This window comes from Seriola aureovittata, chromosome 10, assembly GCF_021018895.1.
Source record: "Seriola aureovittata isolate HTS-2021-v1 ecotype China chromosome 10, ASM2101889v1, whole genome shotgun sequence".
Lineage (NCBI taxonomy): Eukaryota > Metazoa > Chordata > Actinopteri > Carangiformes > Carangidae > Seriola > Seriola aureovittata.
Window position 1 is genome coordinate 23,726,224 of NC_079373.1, and position 19,334 is coordinate 23,745,557.

Below are 19,334 nucleotides of genomic sequence, written 5' to 3' on the forward strand. Positions count from 1 at the left end.
AATTGCTACATAGCTAGCATTAGTATGAATGTTAGCATGCTAATTTCAGTAGAAGAAAAGATGTGATAGAAACAGAGGACAGCTCTTTTGGAGTAAAGAAATGAAGTTTGATGTTGAATTCGCAACGTTTCTTGTAGACTGGTAAGTAAACAGCTGTTAATGCTAACGCTGGATATGTAGCAATAGCAAAACTTACAAATAGCACCTTTAAGGTTTGGCACAAGAAGACTTGGTTAGGGTTGGAGATAGATCATAGTTCGGGTTGTTAGACCATCCATCCACCCGACCTCGTTCCTCTCTGGACTTTGGAGTGTCTGTCTGTCTCATCTGATCCGATCTGATAGCATAAAAGTGTCCACAAGCTTTCATGATAACAGAAGGTAGTTCAAGCTAAAGGCAGATGCTAAAGGCAGTTTTTTTCTTATCACTAAAGTCACCTTCTCCTAAAATAATAAATGAACTCAAAGGTGCTGAATAAATTTGAGTTTCTGAGGTAGTTTCGAGAGGCAGCGAGGCATGTTATCACCTAAAGTAGCCCACATGGTTAGCTGGTTGGGTTAGCTTTAAGTATAAGCAAAAAAAACAGATGTAGTCTGGCTACAGCTTTTACAAAAATGTCTGAAAGGGTTCAGGGACCGATAAAGTAAAAATGAATACAGTAGTGGTCTGTAGCATAAAGGACATAAAGGAGAAGAGAGGAAGAGATGGGATGAAGTCGGCTCTGTGATTCTCTCCGGACTGTGTCTGCGACTGAATTATCCTCCACGGAGGACCACCGTGGCCGCAGACATACGTTTCTGATTTCCTGGGAAGGCTTTAACTTCTTATGGGTACATGGTCCTCCCACAGACCGACACTGTCACTGATGCCTATATATCTACTGGAATGTGTGTGTGTGTGTGTGTGTGTGTGTGTGTGTGTGTGTGTGTGTGTGTGTGTGTGTGTGTGTGGGGTTGTCTTTGCACATGCACTCAACTCCAGAGGATGAAGCCATTTTGTTATTGATGGAGTAGGGGCCTAAATCTTGGGTCTTGGGTCACACAGACACGGACACACGCATTTGCACACACCCCGGGAGGTGTTGGTGTGTGAGCCCCTCCCTCGGTGGGTCTCTCACAGTCAGTATGATGGAGAACTCCTTTTCACTCCAGGGGATCCTATAAACCTGTCACAACCATTATCTTTCTCTTTCTCTCTCTCTCTCTCTCTCTCTCTCTCTGCCTCTTTCTCTGCTTTTCTTCACCTCGTCTCTAGATGCCAGTTTTGCATTTGTGAGTTACTTTTCAAATATTTTAACATTAAGAAGCTTCACTTCATTAGATCAGAAGTCTTTCTCTCTCAGTCTCACACATGCACACATGCATGCCCTCTAAATGTCAGACCCAGAGCGACCTGCCAAGCTCCATTATGCTACAAATGTATTTAGTTACCGGCTTTGAAAGAAAGAGATCGGAGGCCTTTTGGTGCATAACAACACTGTTGTGTACTTCTTGTTTTGACGCCGAACCATAGCTCGAACTCACAGATAACGGCAGCTGTGTTTGACCTTGTTTTCTTAGATTTTGTTTCAAATAGATGGGACCTGTGAGGCTGAAACAATAAACAGAGGCTGTCACGTAACGTGTGATTTGTGCTCAGTCCTGTCTTTGAAAAATGTTTATGAATTTTAACAGTGCACATGGAGCACAGGAATATTATGAAAGTTCAGTGAAACAGGCCCATTAATAACCTCAAAGCACTGAGAGCGTGAAGGCTGAAGGTGAATATATTTATTTCTGTGTCCTGAGCAGGAAGAAGAAGCCTAACCGAGGTCGGTGGATCTTATTTAAATGTGACGTGATGTCTCTCCACCCAGCCGGTTCTCTATGAAGGGGGCTGGATGACGGAGGCTGCACACAACTGCGCACAAAACCCTCACTGATCATATTGATTCTATTAAAGGAGGTTGTTAGTGTGTGTGCAGATTTGGTGAGCATCATAGCGAGTTAGGTAATTTAGGTCCTCTGTGAAATCTGTTGCTGTTGTTTCAAAGCATCTAGCATTCGATTTGTTACAAAAATAATAATTTCCATGGCCGGCTAGTGACGGTGCATCTGGAGTCTCACGCTGCAGCTTACATGGAAAGAGATTACTGTGGCTTTATACTTTGTAGCTCCTTTAAACCAAACTTTGTTTTGTGCGGCAGACTGACATCAACCCAGATCTCATGTAGTGCTGAATTCTGAAAGCGGGTGATGACGGACACTTGAAAACTCCTGTGGATCATCCGATCTTGTGTGTAGTGTACTGATGACCTAGTTTAATTCAAAATTTATTGTATATTGTTGTACCAAGTTCTTGCCTATTGTATTTTGGGCGTTTTTGCCTTCATTATGTGAGCCACAGTGAAAGAGAGAGACAGGAAAGTTAAGAGAGAGAGGGGATGACATGCCGCAAAGGGCCCGGCTGCTGAACCTGAACCTTAATGCTAACTGCTCTACCAGGTGAGCTACTGGGCGCCCTAAACTTATTATTGCCTCTAATATTAAATAATTATAAATGCATGGACACACCAGGATTTATAACTGTGAAAATGTGCATGTGTGGATGGAAGTGAAATAAATCTGCAGAAATATTTGAACTTTGACATTTGCGCCGTTGACCAGTAGCAACCCCTCTTGACGGTGTTACCTTTGAGAGCTGGAGAGTCCAAACTAGAGGAAGCTATCGCAGCTTGTTAGCTCTGCAGCACCTCCCGCTTTTATTCACCCTCCGCTGCTGAAGAGAAATCCACGTTCCTCAAAAGAGGAATGGTTTGCAGGAAAGTTATGAGACAGGAGTCAATGGTGCGAATACATCTTTTGTGATCCTATTGTTAGAAACCAAGCTAAGCTAATGAGCTAATCCAGCTGTCTACACAGGTCGTGTATCAGCCTGCATTTCACTCTTACTGTACGCCCTTAAACGCGAACCGAATTATTATATTTTTATGGACCAAATATATTTTCCAGTGTTTTATGCACGTAACCACAGTGTTTGTGTGTAGAGCTGCTACTGCTCTGCTAACGCTACACCTCCTCTGTAGAGACGGTGTTAGGGGCACGGGTGCTTTATGCTATTATAACCAGATTATCGTCACCTTCCTAAAATAATGGCCTAAGTCATGTTTTGACAAAAATGTTTTTTTTGCCTAAATCACCCCCTCATGATGCTGGCCACCTCTGGTAAAATCGCCTGAATCCTCAGTTGAGGGGAACATGCAATTCTACCCCCGGTTGTATAATGGCCTATGTCAAAAGTGTGACTCTTTTGTTGAGTTTTTTGTGTTTCCTGAAAAACCTGAAAAAATGACTTAGGCCATTATTTTAAGAGGGTGTCGTTATGTAACTGGCTGTTCTCTTCCTCTCCTCACGAAAAGTTCAAACGGCGTTCACTTTCTCCGTTTCAGTGCCGCACGTTGAGAAGTGCAGACAGGAGAGCAGAAAGTGATGGAGCTCATGATTAAAAATGGGCCAGTAATCCCACTGACTGGCCCATTAACCACTCAGATACGTCTCAGGTCTGTTTGTTTTGACAGTAAAGCAGCCACGACACAGATGAATGTCTTTCTCTGTTATGATTCCATTAGCAGAGCCAGTGTCATTTTCCTACTCTCTCTACGGCTCATGGCCCTCTGTGGTTTTCTAGAGGCTGGTCTGCCCAGAGACCCGCTGCCCTCTACCCAGAGAGGGCCTTCCCTGCTAGGGGACACGTCTGGATGACCCCCTGGTATGCTGGACTGACGAGACCCAGGAGATAAAGAGTGAATAAACGGGCAAAACAAATACAACCGAAATGGAAATTTTTTACGATCTCACCAGAAGGGTAATGTTTTTGGGTTTTTTGCTCCTCACTTGCCACAGTTTCAGTTAGAAGAAGGTCAGAGATATAAATATAAAAATGACAGGGAAGTCGGCCCAATGAAACAATGTTTAAATTCCCTCCAATACTTTTGAGTAGAGACTCCACACCGCTGACCTCCTCTCACACTAGAATTACAGTGTGGTTAAGTGGTATTTAGCAAGTTACCGTAGCAGTGAAGAAGCATGTGACGGCTTTGTTGATCTGTTTCTAGTTGAAACGAGATGTTGTTGTGTGAGATAATACGGGGAGCGTCTGTCCAGCAGTAGACAGGCACGACTAAAACACATGTAGAAAATGACTTGTTGCATCATTTGGAGCTTCACAAACACCATGCTCTCTGAACAGAATCCAACCAGCAGCACAGGGCGATGGTTTTCATCCAAGCCTTGGTTAATCAGAGTCTCAGATTTTGGCTACGATGTCCCAAGTCAAACCTCAAGTCAAGACCAACAAGTCCTATGTCCAGCCCCAAGTGAAAACCAACAAGTGCCAAGTCCCCAGTCAACCTTTAGTGGGAAGAGCTCTGTTTCATGTCCTAAAGAAGTCATTATGCAACTTTCATTAAATCTAAAATCAGTGAAAATATTTAAACAGCGTAAATGTCAGTTGTTGTTTTTTTCAAAATAACATTTCATTCGGTCATTACAAATCAAACGGCCGAAATCCAAGTGTCAGAAGTCATTTGTGTTCAAATTAAAGGCAGATTGCAAGTCAAGTCCAAAGTTAATGAAAGATGTGTTGACTTGGTGATGAACAGCATGACGTGTCACCTTCCCTTGACACGTTTGAAAATTAAATTGAATCCTATGAGAAAATATGAATTAGTAGTTTTTGATTAATTTTTAAAAAAAAGTTACGATGTGGACGATTACTGAAGCTGCAAAAGTCATTTTTCATTTCTTTTGTTAAATAGTTTGACCTCAGGCTCATACTGTGGGTTGTTATGGTTGCATATTACCCGCCACAACACCGCATATTTAGCAAAGGGGAGCCGCGACAGTAGTTGAACCAAATAATGCAAACCTGCTCACAAGCCTCAGAAGAGTGTGGGGTCATAATGGCGACAAAATACAATAACGAGGAAGACTAGAGTTTGTAGTTTCGTGGCGTTTGTGCGCCGAACGCTGTTTTTGTTGCAAAGCTCATAAATTTCTTTGCAGGTTGTGTTTTAGTGTTTTAAAGCCAGAGTTCATTTTTCTATTTCGAGGTTTAACATTCACATTCTGTTGACCAGTAATTTTAGAAACGGCTCCAATGGCTGATTTACTGATACACAGAGGTCAGCGCTTTGATTTACTCACTTCCTGTAGTGTCTGTTATTTGTTCTCATGTTTTTTCCTCTCTTAATGGTTTTCCATAACTGATAAACATTTTTCGTCGAAGATAACTCTTATCTAGTAATTTTAGCTCATTTATTATTTATTTAATAATAGCATTTAATTGCAGGTCAAAAGTTTTCTTTAATAGCTTTTTGATAACTAATCAATAAAATGATGGATAAAGTGTTTTTGCTTTGAAATAACTATTTGGAGGGAGGCAATGATGAGAATCGATGGTAATCAGTTTAGTTGTTGACTGATGGCGTTCGGTACGGCCCTTAATGACCTGTCAGATGGCGGGAAAAATGAGGTCAAAGGTCATCAGATTCAGAGCAGCGGAGTTCCTGCCCCACTGCCACTGTGGTCATCTCTCTCTATGTCTCTGATAAAGACGAAACTGTGTTTGTTTTTCATGCGCTGCTTCGCGTCGGAAGTCAAGTCGGGCCGTCCTCCAAGAGCAACATCGGACCTAGAAATAGAATAGTTGAGATCTGCAAGGCGAGCTCTGATGGAAAGCAAACAAATAGAAGAGGGAGATGTTAAGAGAAGCCGCAGGAAAAGCAGAACGATCTCATTTGAGCACAAAGCTCGCCATCAGAGCTTCGTCGCATCCAGAGATGCTTTCAAAATTATGTTTTCAGCCAAACCTCTGTGTTAAAATAATCTGTTCTTGTACTTGATGACTGAACCCGCCGCCCCGACCATCATCATTCCTTGTCAGCTCATTTGTTATTAAAGTGCAGGAATGTGTCTGGTACTTCATCATGCGAGCGGTCACTCTGCAGCAGGAGGCCCCCCCCCCCCCCCCCCCCCCCCAGTACCTTTTTAACACACACATGCTACAACAGAAACACAGGTACACACACACTCTTACGTCCAGTGACCACGAGAGACACATGAAATGGAACGAGTCCACACACACATACAGTATGCTGTGTGGTAAAGAGACAGAGCTGATGATGCTGCAGCTGCAACTGATGGATGTTCTGAGTATAAACGAGGTATTTGTCCGTCAAATCTGGTTCGTTTCAACTCATTTTACACACAAATTTACCCTGTAAAATAAACAGTATAAGAGATTATTGGATTAAATATAGTGCTGGGGGTTGTTGTCAGGACGGGCGAAAACGGAGACCTTTGGAAATTACGACGTAGACATCTATGGTAGCTTCCTGATTTGGTCTTATCTCCCTCGACTACCAGTGATGAAAGAAACATGGGTAATGAAATACAAGTGTTACTGACCCTATTGTTTTTGCTAGCAACTGTTTAGGAGTTAAATTCTGCATTTTAACACGGCAGCTGTCTTTGCTGTTCCTCGTTTGTCGTATTTTTGGCAACGAATCAACTGCAGAGTAGACGGTCTGCTTCCTGTTTACAACGGCTCGCACATGCCCAGTGTACACGATTGCTCCGGTATGTACGTGTCTTCAGGTGTCTATCAAATGTATCAGTCCACACTGACCCTGTGTGTGTGTGTGCGTGTGTGTGTGTGTGTGTGTGTGTGCGTGTGCGTGTGTGTGTGCGTGTGTGTGTGCGTGTGTGTGTGCGTGTGTGTGTGTGTGTGTGTGTTCTGGTTCCAGAAGTAAAATTCCTGGTCATTTTCCCCCCTTAGATAATGTTGCCTGACTCACAGCTGGCGCTCTTCTCTGGCTTAGATCAGCACTACAACTCCCAAGATGCATTTTGTCAGGAACCCCTTCAATCACACGGCCAAAAATTCTGTTGCTTAAATCAATTCACTTTTGGATTCTCGAGTAATTTTGGATCAATCCTAAAACTGTGGCACAGTGTTTTGTTCACAGCTGCAGCGGAGAAGCGTTTTGAATCCACCAGCTCTTGACTGGCTTCCTCTTCACAGCAACTTTAGCCGAGGCTTATGGGTATTGTAGTGTTTAGATTTGTCTGCCGTGACAAAATGAGCTTTCTCAGAAACAATAATTACACTTTTTCATGGCTTATATAAACTTAAAGAGTTGCATGTTTCCGTGTTAGGTAACCTTGAGGATATCTTTTTAAGAAAGGGAATTTATAGTGGAGGAAAAGCATGTTTGGAGCCAGCAAGTAGATTTGACTTTGTCCCCAAAAAATCCATCTTAAACCTGAGAATGGGGGGTTAACCTGAAAATTTTGACGGAGCTGACTGTAAATTGAAATGAACCTGCTGGCTAACGGCGATCACAGCCGTATGTGTAATGTGGAGGTGAAAACCTACACCAGACAGCGATGGGTTAGACGTTTAAAACCTGGCAGTTGTTTGTATTAACCACGATAATTGAAATGGCATAAATTCTGTGAAGAAAAAAGGAAGAGACAAAGTTCAATTGGTTTACGAGATTAAACCTTTTCTTCCAGTGTAGCCCCGCTTTTTACGTGCTGACAGGCCGTGGATGTTGCTTCTTTCTTCTTCTTCTTCTTTTTTTTGTTTTTGTTTCTGTGAACTACTTTCAATTGACCAGCCGGTGAACCCAACACACACACACACACACACACACACACACACACACACACACATGGTCCTTCCTCCGGCTGATATCTGTTTCAGTGTTCCTCTCAGTTTTCTTGCCAGGAGTTTCATTGCCAGCAGCAGGGTCATCTGCTTTGCTCCGACTCCCTGTTAGCTACTTTACTGTGCTGGTTGGCTGACTGACTCCGGCTCATTATGAGCAGGTGACAAGGACAAGATGAAGATGGAGGGGCAGCGTTAGATCACTGGAGCCTGAGAGTGGTTGGTCCGCTGTGGAAGGGTGTTTCTCTGCTTTCTGTACAGTATACGGCGCATATTTGTGTTTATATACTGTATGTATGTTTGCAGGTGATAAACTGTGTGCGTGTATTTTGCTGTTTATCGTATTATTAGCTCAAGATTTGAGATTTACATTTACACTTACCTACTTGGTTTAATGCTGCACTCCAGAGGAGGACAGACTGTTTTGTGTTTGTCGTGTGAGTTATAGGTTGATAGAGAATGAGCTTAGTGAAATGTTGTCTATTCAAATTTATTTATTTATCTATTTTTGTCGCAGATTTTGTTCGCCAAGCCTGGGAGAGACGGCGGAATATTCTGTTTTTAAGACTGACCTGTAAAACGAGTTGTGACGTCACCGGTTTCCCCCGTTCCTGCTTTAGCTCCGGCTCCGTATTTACCTTACAGACTAGCAAAGCAAAGTGTATTTCACGAAATGTCAAACGTTTCGTGTATTACATGATCTCTCTGTCTCTCAGTTTACCTCCTCTGCCTGAGGAGGATCTGCTTTTTGTTGATCTGCTATTAAAAGATAATTCTGATTTATTACAACAGGGTTCTTATTTTCATAGTTTTGGCCTTCATTTCTATCAGTAGTAAAAACACTCAACTGCACCAGTTTTGTTTTGTTTTTAATAGACAGACTTATAAATCACCTGGTGACATTTTTCACCTCAGTAAATAGCATCATCGTTATTATATTGTATATTATAAGGAGTGTATTCCTGTTACTGTGTCATTATTTTATTAATATAATTGTTACTGATTATTATTATTTATCGTTCTATTATTATTTTGATGTTTTTTTTTTTTACAATCATCTCATGGTTAATTTGCCTGTCACGTCTTATTTTTAGTGTGTGTGTGTGTGTGTGTGTGAATCAGGGGTTACTATGACGACTGCACAGCCTGTCGCACAACATCAAAACAGCCTCAGCAGCTCCCTCCATCAACAGCCAGTGGTCAGATCGTGTCTCGACTCAGTTACTTTCACTGTTCACACTTTGTTGTTATCTGACAGGGCGGCATGACTTACAGCTTCTTTCTTTCTTTCGGTCTTCCTTCCTTCCTTCCTTCCTTCCCTCCTTCCTTCCTTCCTTCCTTCCTTCCTTCCTTCCCTCCTTCTTTCCTTCCTTCCTTCCTTCCTTACCACCCACCTGAAGAAACCTAAAAATATAGGGGTTCGGCTGAATGCAGAAAAGGGTTGATGACTGGTTACTCCTCCTATTTATAACCCTTGTTTTTACCAGTGGACCGTCCTTATCAGACAAGAATGAATTCTGTTTTTGTGTGTTTACACAAAGTCGGTCTTTTATTTTTTTCCATCGCAATGTCTGCACTTCCTCTGAACATGACCGGTGCAAAGGCCAGACAGTACCTACATGTTCCCCCGCAGTTTAAGGCTGAAGTAAATGTTACCAGCTATACTCATAGTACACACGCTTCAAAAACTGACGCTTACATGAGGATGAGGTCTCTGCGTTCTTGGTTTAACTGATGGATGGTACGATGATGACAACCGTAGTTAACCAAATATTTTACAAGAGACTGATGAATCACTAGTTCTCTTCAGGATGTTTTAGCATCAGACTGTTTCAAGTGTCTGGTGAGTTGAATCAAAGGGATCTATTTTCAGATGTATATTAACTCATGTCTGCGGCCGCAGATTGTGTCAGGTGGATTTGGATGGATATTAAGGAGAGTACGGTGATTTGTTACTCCAGTATTCAACTCTGAAAAATATATTTACATACTGATTTGGAAGTTCTTCCTTCAGCCGTCCGCACGGAGACAGAGATAGTATCTTTGAAGAATCGTCTGCAACAGCCAGAACATAACTTACTTCACACAGCCAGCTGAGGCTGATGGCAAGCCAAATGCGTGTGTGTGCGTGTGTGTGTTGTGTGTGTGTGTGTGTGTGTGTGTGTGTGTGTGTGTGTGTGTGTGTGTGTGTGTGTGTGTGTGTGTTTTTGACTGTCTCTGTATATTTCTACCTCTCCCTCTGTCCTTTCTCTCACATCTGCCTCGACAAAAACTTCTGTAGAGCTGGTTTGCAAATTTCTTCTCAGAGATCAATTCCACAACAAAAATTTCTCTCCTGTACATTAATACTGAGTTATTGCTGTTTTTTGTCGGAGGATATTAATTATTTCATTACACTGGCTAAGATGATTTTCAGATGAAAATGAGATATCGCTCTCTCTCGCATCTGACATGTCTCAGTGTAAAAATCACATTAATCATGGCTAAGGTTTCCATTCCTGGTTTAATGGGACACTTGAATTGAACAGAGCTGTCAATAATGTTCAGTAACACCTGCGCTTCTCTGCCTTTTGTCAAAGATTGTCCGCCGTGAAAAAGCCAGAAATAGTCAGTTGTTTCTCTCTGAGTTGGTGGAGACCAAAATAGAACTAAAAAGGAAAAGTTGAATTGTACTTAAATTCATCAGGTTTCCAGAAACGTGACTCTGAATAATTGTTAATGTTGGTAATGATGCTGTTTACTAACACATTCCCAACCTTTCTAAGGTATTAATATGTCAGTGTTGTGTTTATAGCTTGTTCCACTGCCCAGAAGATGCCCCAAATGATAATAATGAGGATATTGACAATAATAAATCAATGAATGTGGCTGTAAGTATGAAGTTAGAGTATGTGAAAACAGGAAAAGGCAGATTTCACTTCTTTTTTTTCCACATCTGAATCACATCACTTGTCAAATTTGGACGTGATTGCACTAAAATCTCCCTTTTTTGTGTTTCCACATAGAGAATTAAGGTTTCACAAATTTACAGTGTGTTTTTAAGAGTCGTTGGCTTCTCTGAGATGAACTGATCCAGATTCGACGAAGTGAAGTGAAGTGGTTTTTGATGTGGACCTGGTGTGATGTGGCGTCGTCGTGGGGAAAAGAGCAGTGACGACGACCTTTCTTGCTTTTATAACAAAATTAAGTTTTCACTAATTTGAAAGTGGGTTTCAAACACTGTTAAAAAGTCGTTAACTATGAAGGTTCCTTCACAACAGTGAGAGAGAGAACAGAGAATCGGTCAAAAAATAACCAGTCCACTTTTAGCTTTTTGCAAATGACATCGTACGTACCATTGTGTTTATTGCACATTGCGACATGCTCAAATCAGTGTTTGCCTGACATTCCTCTGGCCTTGAGAATCAAAATTTAACTTTTTCAAATGTGTTTTTAATTCATTTCACTCGTCCCGACCGAATAAGATGCAAAGTCGAGCTTAAATGTATCAATGATTCATCCCACTCAGCTGCAGCAGCCAAGAGTTATTTCAAGCCATAACTCCTTTTTCCTTTGTATATTTATGTTTGTGCATGTGTGTGTGTGTATGTGTGTGTGTGTGTGTGTGTGTGTGTGTGTGTTTAAAGCTGATTCAAGATCATCTGAATACCAGTGTGTATTAATAACCGATGCATCAGCTGGTGGTACCACTCTCTCTCGGATGTAGTCACATAGACTGGGGCCGAGCCCTAAGTGCTCCCTTTTATATTACTTGCGAGGTGGCCAGTGTTTACTCAAACGTCTTCAGAGAGATAGCGAGTCCATTTGAGTCCAGGTCAGTCCAGTTCACCACCTGTGTTTGCAGGGAGCGTCTCCATCCTCTGTGGGTTGTAAATTTGAGACCAGCTTTGACCAAAGAAAACATTATTGGGAGGTTGAAGGTCATGGCAGCCGGACTGAGCTCACCCACAGCCATTAATTATCAATGTCGGGGAGAAAAATGCCTGAAAGTTTATTAAAGCGTAAAAAGTTTCCTTTTCTTCTTCCTTCTTCCAGTTTTCTCTTTAAAACAACCTGTTTTCTCTTTGTGACCAGTGCATAACCTCATCCTCATCCTCACTCTCTGTATCTCTAATCTGTGAGTCATCAAACCGAGGGAGTGTTTCAATGGAAACGTGCAAACTGTCAGCCAACTTTAACATGCAAAGTGTCCAATCGCCTTTTTAAAAATAAAGAATTGTTGCTGATTCAGTTTCGTAACACCGGTAGCTCATCTTTCTTCATAATCCTTCCTCCCTTTTGACACCACTTTTTTTGGACACTTCTGAAATTTTCCTCTCGTTCCTGAGAGCTGAAACATAAAACAAGATGAGCAGTTTCACGTTTGTTGGACTGAAATGTTGTTACCTGCTGTATTCCCTCTGTTGCTATAGCGTCTGATATCCAAATGCTAACCTTTATAATGGCACAACTGGGATTCGTGGAAGTCGGTCTGGGCGTGTCTTTTAGAGACGAGCACTTTCTCTCCGCTGGTCAACTCAAAGTCGACTGTGCGATACGTCTGAGAGCAACAGCGTCAGCACCAGGAAGAGGGCAACTATTCTTTATTCTTTTTTCGTATCCCAATTAGCTTCTGCTGCAGCGGTTGCTAATCTTCCTGGGGTCCAGAAACCACTTCAAAAAAAAAAAAAAAATTACGTCATTAAAAAAAACTAGACAATTAGACATTGTGGAATAAATTTTCACCCCAAGAGAAATTGTTGTCTCTTTTATTAAGGATGTTTAGTCGAAACAAAACGATACATTAAAACAAATAGCTTTGTTGCTATATCATTTTCTAGCCGTATGTCGAAGAGCTCATCCTTCCTCCTTCATATCAGTAAATAGCTCAGACGGGAGGATCCGGGATGGACATAAACACACACACACACACACACACACACACACAGCTTGTTTGCAGGGAGGAACCATGCGAGTCACAAAATCCACCTGGCTGAACATAAATACACACACATACAGAGGACTGTACATCAAAATTAAAAAAGGAATATTAAGGCAAGCATTAATGCATCGTCTAATATTAGAATTTAGGGGTGAAAAAATTGTCTACGTGCACAGATACATGTCAGGTATGGTGAGTTATGTTGTTTCCAGCATGTATTAGAAAGACATATAGAGTATTTCAGAGATGCTCTGAAGAACTGCTGTGCATGATTTGAGTTCGTAAGACAATAGAAAGATTTTTAAAATCAGGTAAAAATCTGTTTCGGTTTGTGTGTGTGGAATTCAAAAAGAGAAAAAGGGGAAGACAGAGGCAGGAGAGGCTCAGTGACAGTGATGCAGCCCATAATTTAAAGAAGCTCTGCCTTAACATGAGTCCCTGAATATGGAAAAACGAAATATTTCCTGGGTCACTGGGAGTAAGGTAGACGAGTTTTCATTTGAAGATCATTTGTTGTTTTGTAGAGCAGGAATGCGTTCCATTGGCCGAGGGTGTGGGGTGGGGGGTGGGGGGGCCATCAATCTTTAAACCAGATTGGTCGAGTGGTCAGATGCCTGAGCGCTCCTCTGGGATAAGAGGCACCCGTTGTGTGATTGTCTCTTTTTATGTACTTATCTGTGTTTAAGTGTTCCTGAGGAAGAAAATAAGAAAAGACTCAGGAAGACTGACTTTATTTTGTCCCTGTGGCCGTCCACCTCGCTGCCGCTGCTGCTGCTGGCTTATTTCACTTCAGGTCCTATCAGAGATCACAGGGCTTATCATGATGGATCAGTGTACATTTATCAGCAAAACACAGAGGGGAAAAAAAAAAAGGCACAAAATGTGTCTTTGTGTCCAACAGTCAACCCCACGGAAAGTGAGAGAAGTGTGAGATTGTGAGGCTGTGACTTGCTACAGAAGAGTACAAGCTGATCCGTGTAGGATAGAGGTCTCGGATTTTAAAGTTGACAAAAGAATATGTACATTATTACCACCACCCCCCACCCCCCATCACCCCCTCGTTATTTCCTTTGACAAATTACAGAATAAATCTTGTTATCGTCAAGCTCAACTTCTTTTGCTCGTCTGCTCAGCTGTGGTGGCTGGAAAAAAAAGAGGTTTCTTCACAGCGGGCGGTTTGACTTGTTACAGCAGTGAATACAGAGACGAAGCGGCCACAGCGAGCCAGAACACGCGGTATCAGAGCGCTGGATGTGGGTCAGCTAATGCAAAGTGTCCGCTTGTTCTTCAGCTTATGTTGTGGTCAGTTTAGAGTCGCACCGAGGAAGAGGGAAAAATTTGACTTGAAGTAGGAGGACAGGCAGGTTTTCCAAAAAACGCGTGTTCAAGGTGTGACGATAAAATCAACATGGCCGCCCAGTCAAAGCGCGCAGCAAGCACGTGTTACTTTTAGAAGATGGAGTGCGTTTGAAAACACTTTTTTAAAGCAGCAGTTATTAATATCTTAGCCACATGACACAACACTGACAAATCACCCCCCCCCCCAACCAATATCGTTTTGCACATTTAAAGGCTTTAATGCTTAAATCACTGATGCACAGTAACAGTGATGATGTCAGTCAGTGATGGACAGAAACCAAACGGATTATTACGACTATTAAAAAATGATTGTTTCACAATTCAAGAAAATGTCAGCTGTCGACTTTTCTCTGTGTTTTTCATCAGAGAGATTTTATTATGTCGTCTGAAACACGCAGCCACAGAACTTACGCTGCGTTTACTTGCAACGTGTACATTTTACATCTCTTTGCATGTTTTATACAGTAAACTGTGCAGAGAGGAGAGTGTGCCAGTCGTGTACGCTCACACCTCATTACTACAGCATCCATTTTATTCCCTCCATGTCGGCCACTGTCTGGCTCTAAAGGAAACAACATAAGTCATGTACACGAGTAAGACCGCGTGTGTGTGCATGTTTGTGTGTGTGTGTGCGTGTGTGTGTTATTCTACCTGTCTACATGAGTGTTTATGCATATGTGCACATGTCGTCTCATTTCCAGGACTCTTGCTGATGACTGACCAAAGTAGTTTGACACACTGATTCTTCTCTTCATGACAAGCACTTTTAACACGCGCTCCAGCTCCTCCTCCCTCATCCTCTCATCCTCTCCTCCTCTCCTCCTACTAACCTCCCTCTCTCTCTCTCTCCCTCTCCCTCTCCCTCTCTCTCTCTCTCTCTCTCTCGTCCCTCATGGAGTTGAAGAGTTGAATCATGGGTCAGCAGTTCTTTGTGCAGAGCCAGACTAGATTTCCAGATGGTGAAGTCACCATCTATCTCTGCTCATCAATTTAACACAGATACACCCAAACTCACACTTACGTACACACTCACACTTACGTACACACACACACACACACACACTCAGAACCTGCTCACACTTACAGTAAAATGCCGATCGTAGTCTCTTGTCTCTCTTTACGAATGCACAAACAGTAAACAACAACAACAACAACACACTTGCCGTCTGATTGTACCTGCGACGTTTCCTCTGACGTACGGAGGTGGACTGCACAGCAAATTGAGACATGTCAGTGCTGTAATTGGTTCCAGGGGAAGAGCATCATGGGAAGAAAAGCGCTGAGTGGACACTTCCGTTAAGAGGGGGAAAACCCAGCTTAACTGTGATACTTTAATGCTTCAGACAGTCCGTGTGTGTGTGTGTGTGTGTGTGTGTGTGTGTGTGTGTGTGTGTGTGTGTGTGTGTGTGTGTGTGTGTGTGTGTGTGTGTGTGTGTGTGTGTGTGTGTGTGTGTGTGTCCGTCCACCACTGGCAGTTTGCCAGCGTCTTTGGCCTGTTGATCGTCCATTTATCTTCAATGGGAAGGACAAACCGGCCTCAGGAAAATACAAATGCGTCCCTCAATGAAGACATCATGTTCGGGCTGGAGGACTTGTTTGAGAGGCAAGTTGACTCAATAATGCTGAAGACTAAACGTGTCCAGCTGTTGGACAGTGAAACAGCTGTCCCTGTGGCTTTGCAGCCTGCGTTTCCAGCTCAGTCAGGTTCCTTTCCATTGAGGTTTTCATGTGTTCGCATCCAAATGTGATCTGTTTTACGAGATGACAAGGAAATCATTTAGTATCTGAAGATGGTTGTAAAAAAACTATTTGTGTGTGTGTGTGTGTGTGTGTGTGTGTGTGTGTGTGTCAGTGTTTGTTGCCATGGCCACAAAACAGCTGGCAAAACCGGGAGCATCAGTCAGAGAGAGAGATAACCTTAAAAAGGCCGACAGTCTTAGATCTGAAGCTGTAGCATCGTTCATGGACAAAACACACACACACACACACACACACACACACACACTGGGTGCTGTATGTATGGGAGGTTTCTTTTTCCCAGTTTGTGCTCGGCATCAGACGAAGCAGTTATTATTTAACCTTACCTGTTTGATAAATGTTGTTGTTAGCAGTCCAGCCCACGAATGACATTTAAAATGAGATACAGTGTGTGTGTGGGGAGACGTGTGCACACTGTTTACTGTAGTGACACGGACAGTAAGGGTGTGTGTGGAGCTAACAGAGTCCAACAGTTTGTTTTAATTTGACTTGAAGCTGCAGTTCCTCTAACGGCTGTTAAGTAATGCGCCGCAGGAAACTGGGTCTCCATCCAAATGTCAATGAACACACATCAGAGGCTCGTTGATCATTTTGAAAATGCTTAATAAGGGCTAATGTAAAGTTGCCTATGTTCATCATTGCCTTGATTGACAGGTGTCTCAGCCTATCACAGTCAGCTCCACTCATGCAAACTCCTCCTCCTCCTCGTCCTCCGCCCAGATGTGGATGTTCTGGCTGTGAGCGATGAGCAGTAAACCAAAATCTCAGCTTCGAAACTGTCCCCTGACATCAGACAGATTACATCACTGCTCCTCTGTCCAAGGAGCTGACTCTCCTCAAGCTGCAGCCGACAGACTGCTGTGTCACAGTAACCTCGGTTTAAGACACAAATACATCAGACCGGTCACATGTACTCAAAACATTTCAGAGAGTTCACACACCACAGCAGCCAGTCAGTCAGGCTGCTGCTCTTTGTTTATCTGGGTGATATTTATGGATGATAAACATTTATAACAAGATGATGTAAATGAGCCCGATTTAACCAAATGGCTTATTTTCATCTTCATGATAAAACTTGAAATTTCATTCACAGGCCGATTCTTGTTTAATGAATAATGTATTATTTCATGTTTGTGTATTTAAAAAAAGAAGCTGTATTTGAAAAGTCTGCTGCATGAATCAGATTAAAATGTAATTTTATAAGAAATTAATTTCAGCTGCTTTTGGACACAAGACAAAAACGAATAATAAACAGCTCACTCTGAATTTAGGTTTTTACCAGGAGGAATCAGTGTGGTTAGTGTAAACTGTGTGTGTGTGTGTGTGTGTGTGTGTGTGTGTGTGTGTGTGAATGAGCTTTTCTGTTGCAGAGTGAAGATGCTTCATCATGGTTGTCCTCCTCTCTCATATTCTCCTCCTGCAGGGTCATAAACGGGTCTAGAGGCTGTTTCTTGTGGGTCAGCTCAGACTGCAACACCATGAAGCTGCATGGACGGCAGGACGTTCCCGAGACGGGGAGGCAGAACAAGTTTCTCTTCTTCACCACTGGAAATGACGGGTAGTAAAAAACAAAAACAAAACAAGGTGTAAAGACACAGCAGCCGGTTCGCCATAAGATTCTGTTGTAAACTAACGTGAGGACAGAATTAAATACTGGAAAGTGGGTGTAAATGTTATAATTAAAAAAAAAAGAACTGGACAATTATTCATCACAAAAATTGTCACAAAATGAGTTTATGGCGCCAGATATTTAGTTAGAATGACAAGTGAATTATTTTCAGTCCACAACACACAGACACACGATGAGAATTTTTTTCTTTTAAAAAAGGGAGTAATGAACATTTTAATCTTATTTTGAAGGTGATCTGTCTCGACAAAGCCTGTCCGTATTTTTATTTTTATTTATTTTTTTATTCATCACTGGTGTTTTCATTAAACGAGCCGTTATCTTCCCGTCAACCTGACACTTACCGACTTTTACTTTTCACCGACACTATGTGAACATTTATCATCGCAATAACGAACAAAGAGAGAGAGAGGAGACGACCGTAATAATAATAGTAGTAATAATAATAATAATAATAATAATGATGATGTTTTATTGTGCAGGAGTGTGGAAAATAGAATATTATTTTAAAATGTGTCTGAGTGTCTTTCCGATGACATCCACCCTCTGTGCGGTCGTAACTATAGTTCACACCTGTAAATTGTTTTATGGGAATTTTAATATCGTATTACCACTGAATTTAGTTGCATAAAATCAAATGAAAAAAAATGAAGAAACGAACAGTTAGACCCGTATAGGCCTTTAAGGCCAACTCCTCCATATACTGTATGTCGTCACGCGGGCTGTTCATCCGCGCGCGACTAACTATTAATCCGACAAAAATTAAATGAGACCGTTTAACTTTTTTTCTCTTTATCATCAAAATAATAATTAAAACAATTATATAATCTTATAATCTAATGTTGAGTGACTTAGTATCGACATAAAATAGGTCCGTTGTTTTTTGGTGTTTTTGTTTTTGGTGGAAGATCATTTAATTTCATTTTATTTCTAAAACGGATTCTTCCGCGAGGCCTGTTTCTGTCAGTGACGTTCAGGGTTAAAATACCAGGACTTACTTTCTACTCTCACCAGAGACGGCTCAGAAAGGGGTGATTTGATGCTTCCTGATTAAACATTGAAACATTATTATGTTTTTATACAGTTTATATCTGACTTTGAAAAATAATAATAAACACCAGCATATCAGTAAGAAAATAGATTTACAGCTACAACCTTATTAAACAACTGAAAATTATTATATGGTGATCAGTTTTTACCAGATTAGTCAAAATATAAGTCACTACAGGTCAGAACTGTTTTTTTATTTTATTTGCATGTGTGTGTGTGTGTGTGTGTGTGTGTGTGTGTGTGTGTGTGTGTGTGTGTGTGTGTGTGTGTGTGTGTGTGCTGTTCAGTATACAGTAAATGAATGAAGTCAGAGGGCTCCTGTCCTTCATCACCTCCTGACTCCACCCCCCTGCCCTCCTCAGACACACACACACACACACACCCATACACAGGCTGAGAGCGTTGAGGGAAAAGAGGGCTACTCCTCCTCATTCCTCCACTCCTCTCTCTCCATTCACAGAGAACGCTGTGAGCAGAAACCTCTGTCCTCCTTGAATGGGCTCCATCTCTCTGAGCCAAACACTCTCTTACTGCTGTTGCGGACGGGACCTGAAGATCACAGCTGATCACTGGGTTTTCATTTTTCCTTCATTCCCTCTCCTCCTCCTCCTCCTCCTCCTCCTCCTCCTCCTCTTCCTCCTCGAGCTGCCGCTGAGAAAAGTTGACTGCTGTGACTTTTTCTGTGTCGCCATGAACTTGTGTTGGACTTAAGGAGTTTGCAGAGCGGCTGTGTAGTGTCGTAAAACAACTGAAGCTCGAGACTCAAGACTCAAGACTCGTGAAAGAGAAGCGAAAAAAAAGACTCCAGACTCTACTTCTAGACTCTCCAGGATTCAGAGCGTGGTGAGCGTTTTGGGTTCGGGTCGGCAGACACCCAGGCAGGGAGGCGGACAGGTAGAAAGGTAGCTA

General features: G+C 42.1%; 1 protein-coding gene across 2 annotated transcripts in view; it reads left to right on the forward strand.

The window, feature by feature from the left end:
- The window catches only part of LOC130176411 (nucleoprotein TPR-like), a 43,806-nt gene extending 24,839 nt beyond the window's left edge, over window positions 1-18,967 (forward strand). Inside the window, exons 21-22 of one of the 2 annotated variants that reach the window (XR_008828861.1) lie at window positions 17,172-17,306; window positions 18,886-18,967. Coding sequence is in view for 1 of the 2 variants with exons in the window: in XM_056387493.1 (XP_056243468.1) it covers window positions 17,172-17,189 (18 nt within the window). In the remaining variant the exon portion in view is untranslated. Of the gene's footprint in view, window positions 1-17,171; window positions 18,083-18,885 lie in introns of those variants that run through there. The other variant, XM_056387493.1, reaches the window with a different exon arrangement.
- The last annotated feature ends 367 nt before the right edge of the window (window positions 18,968-19,334 follow it).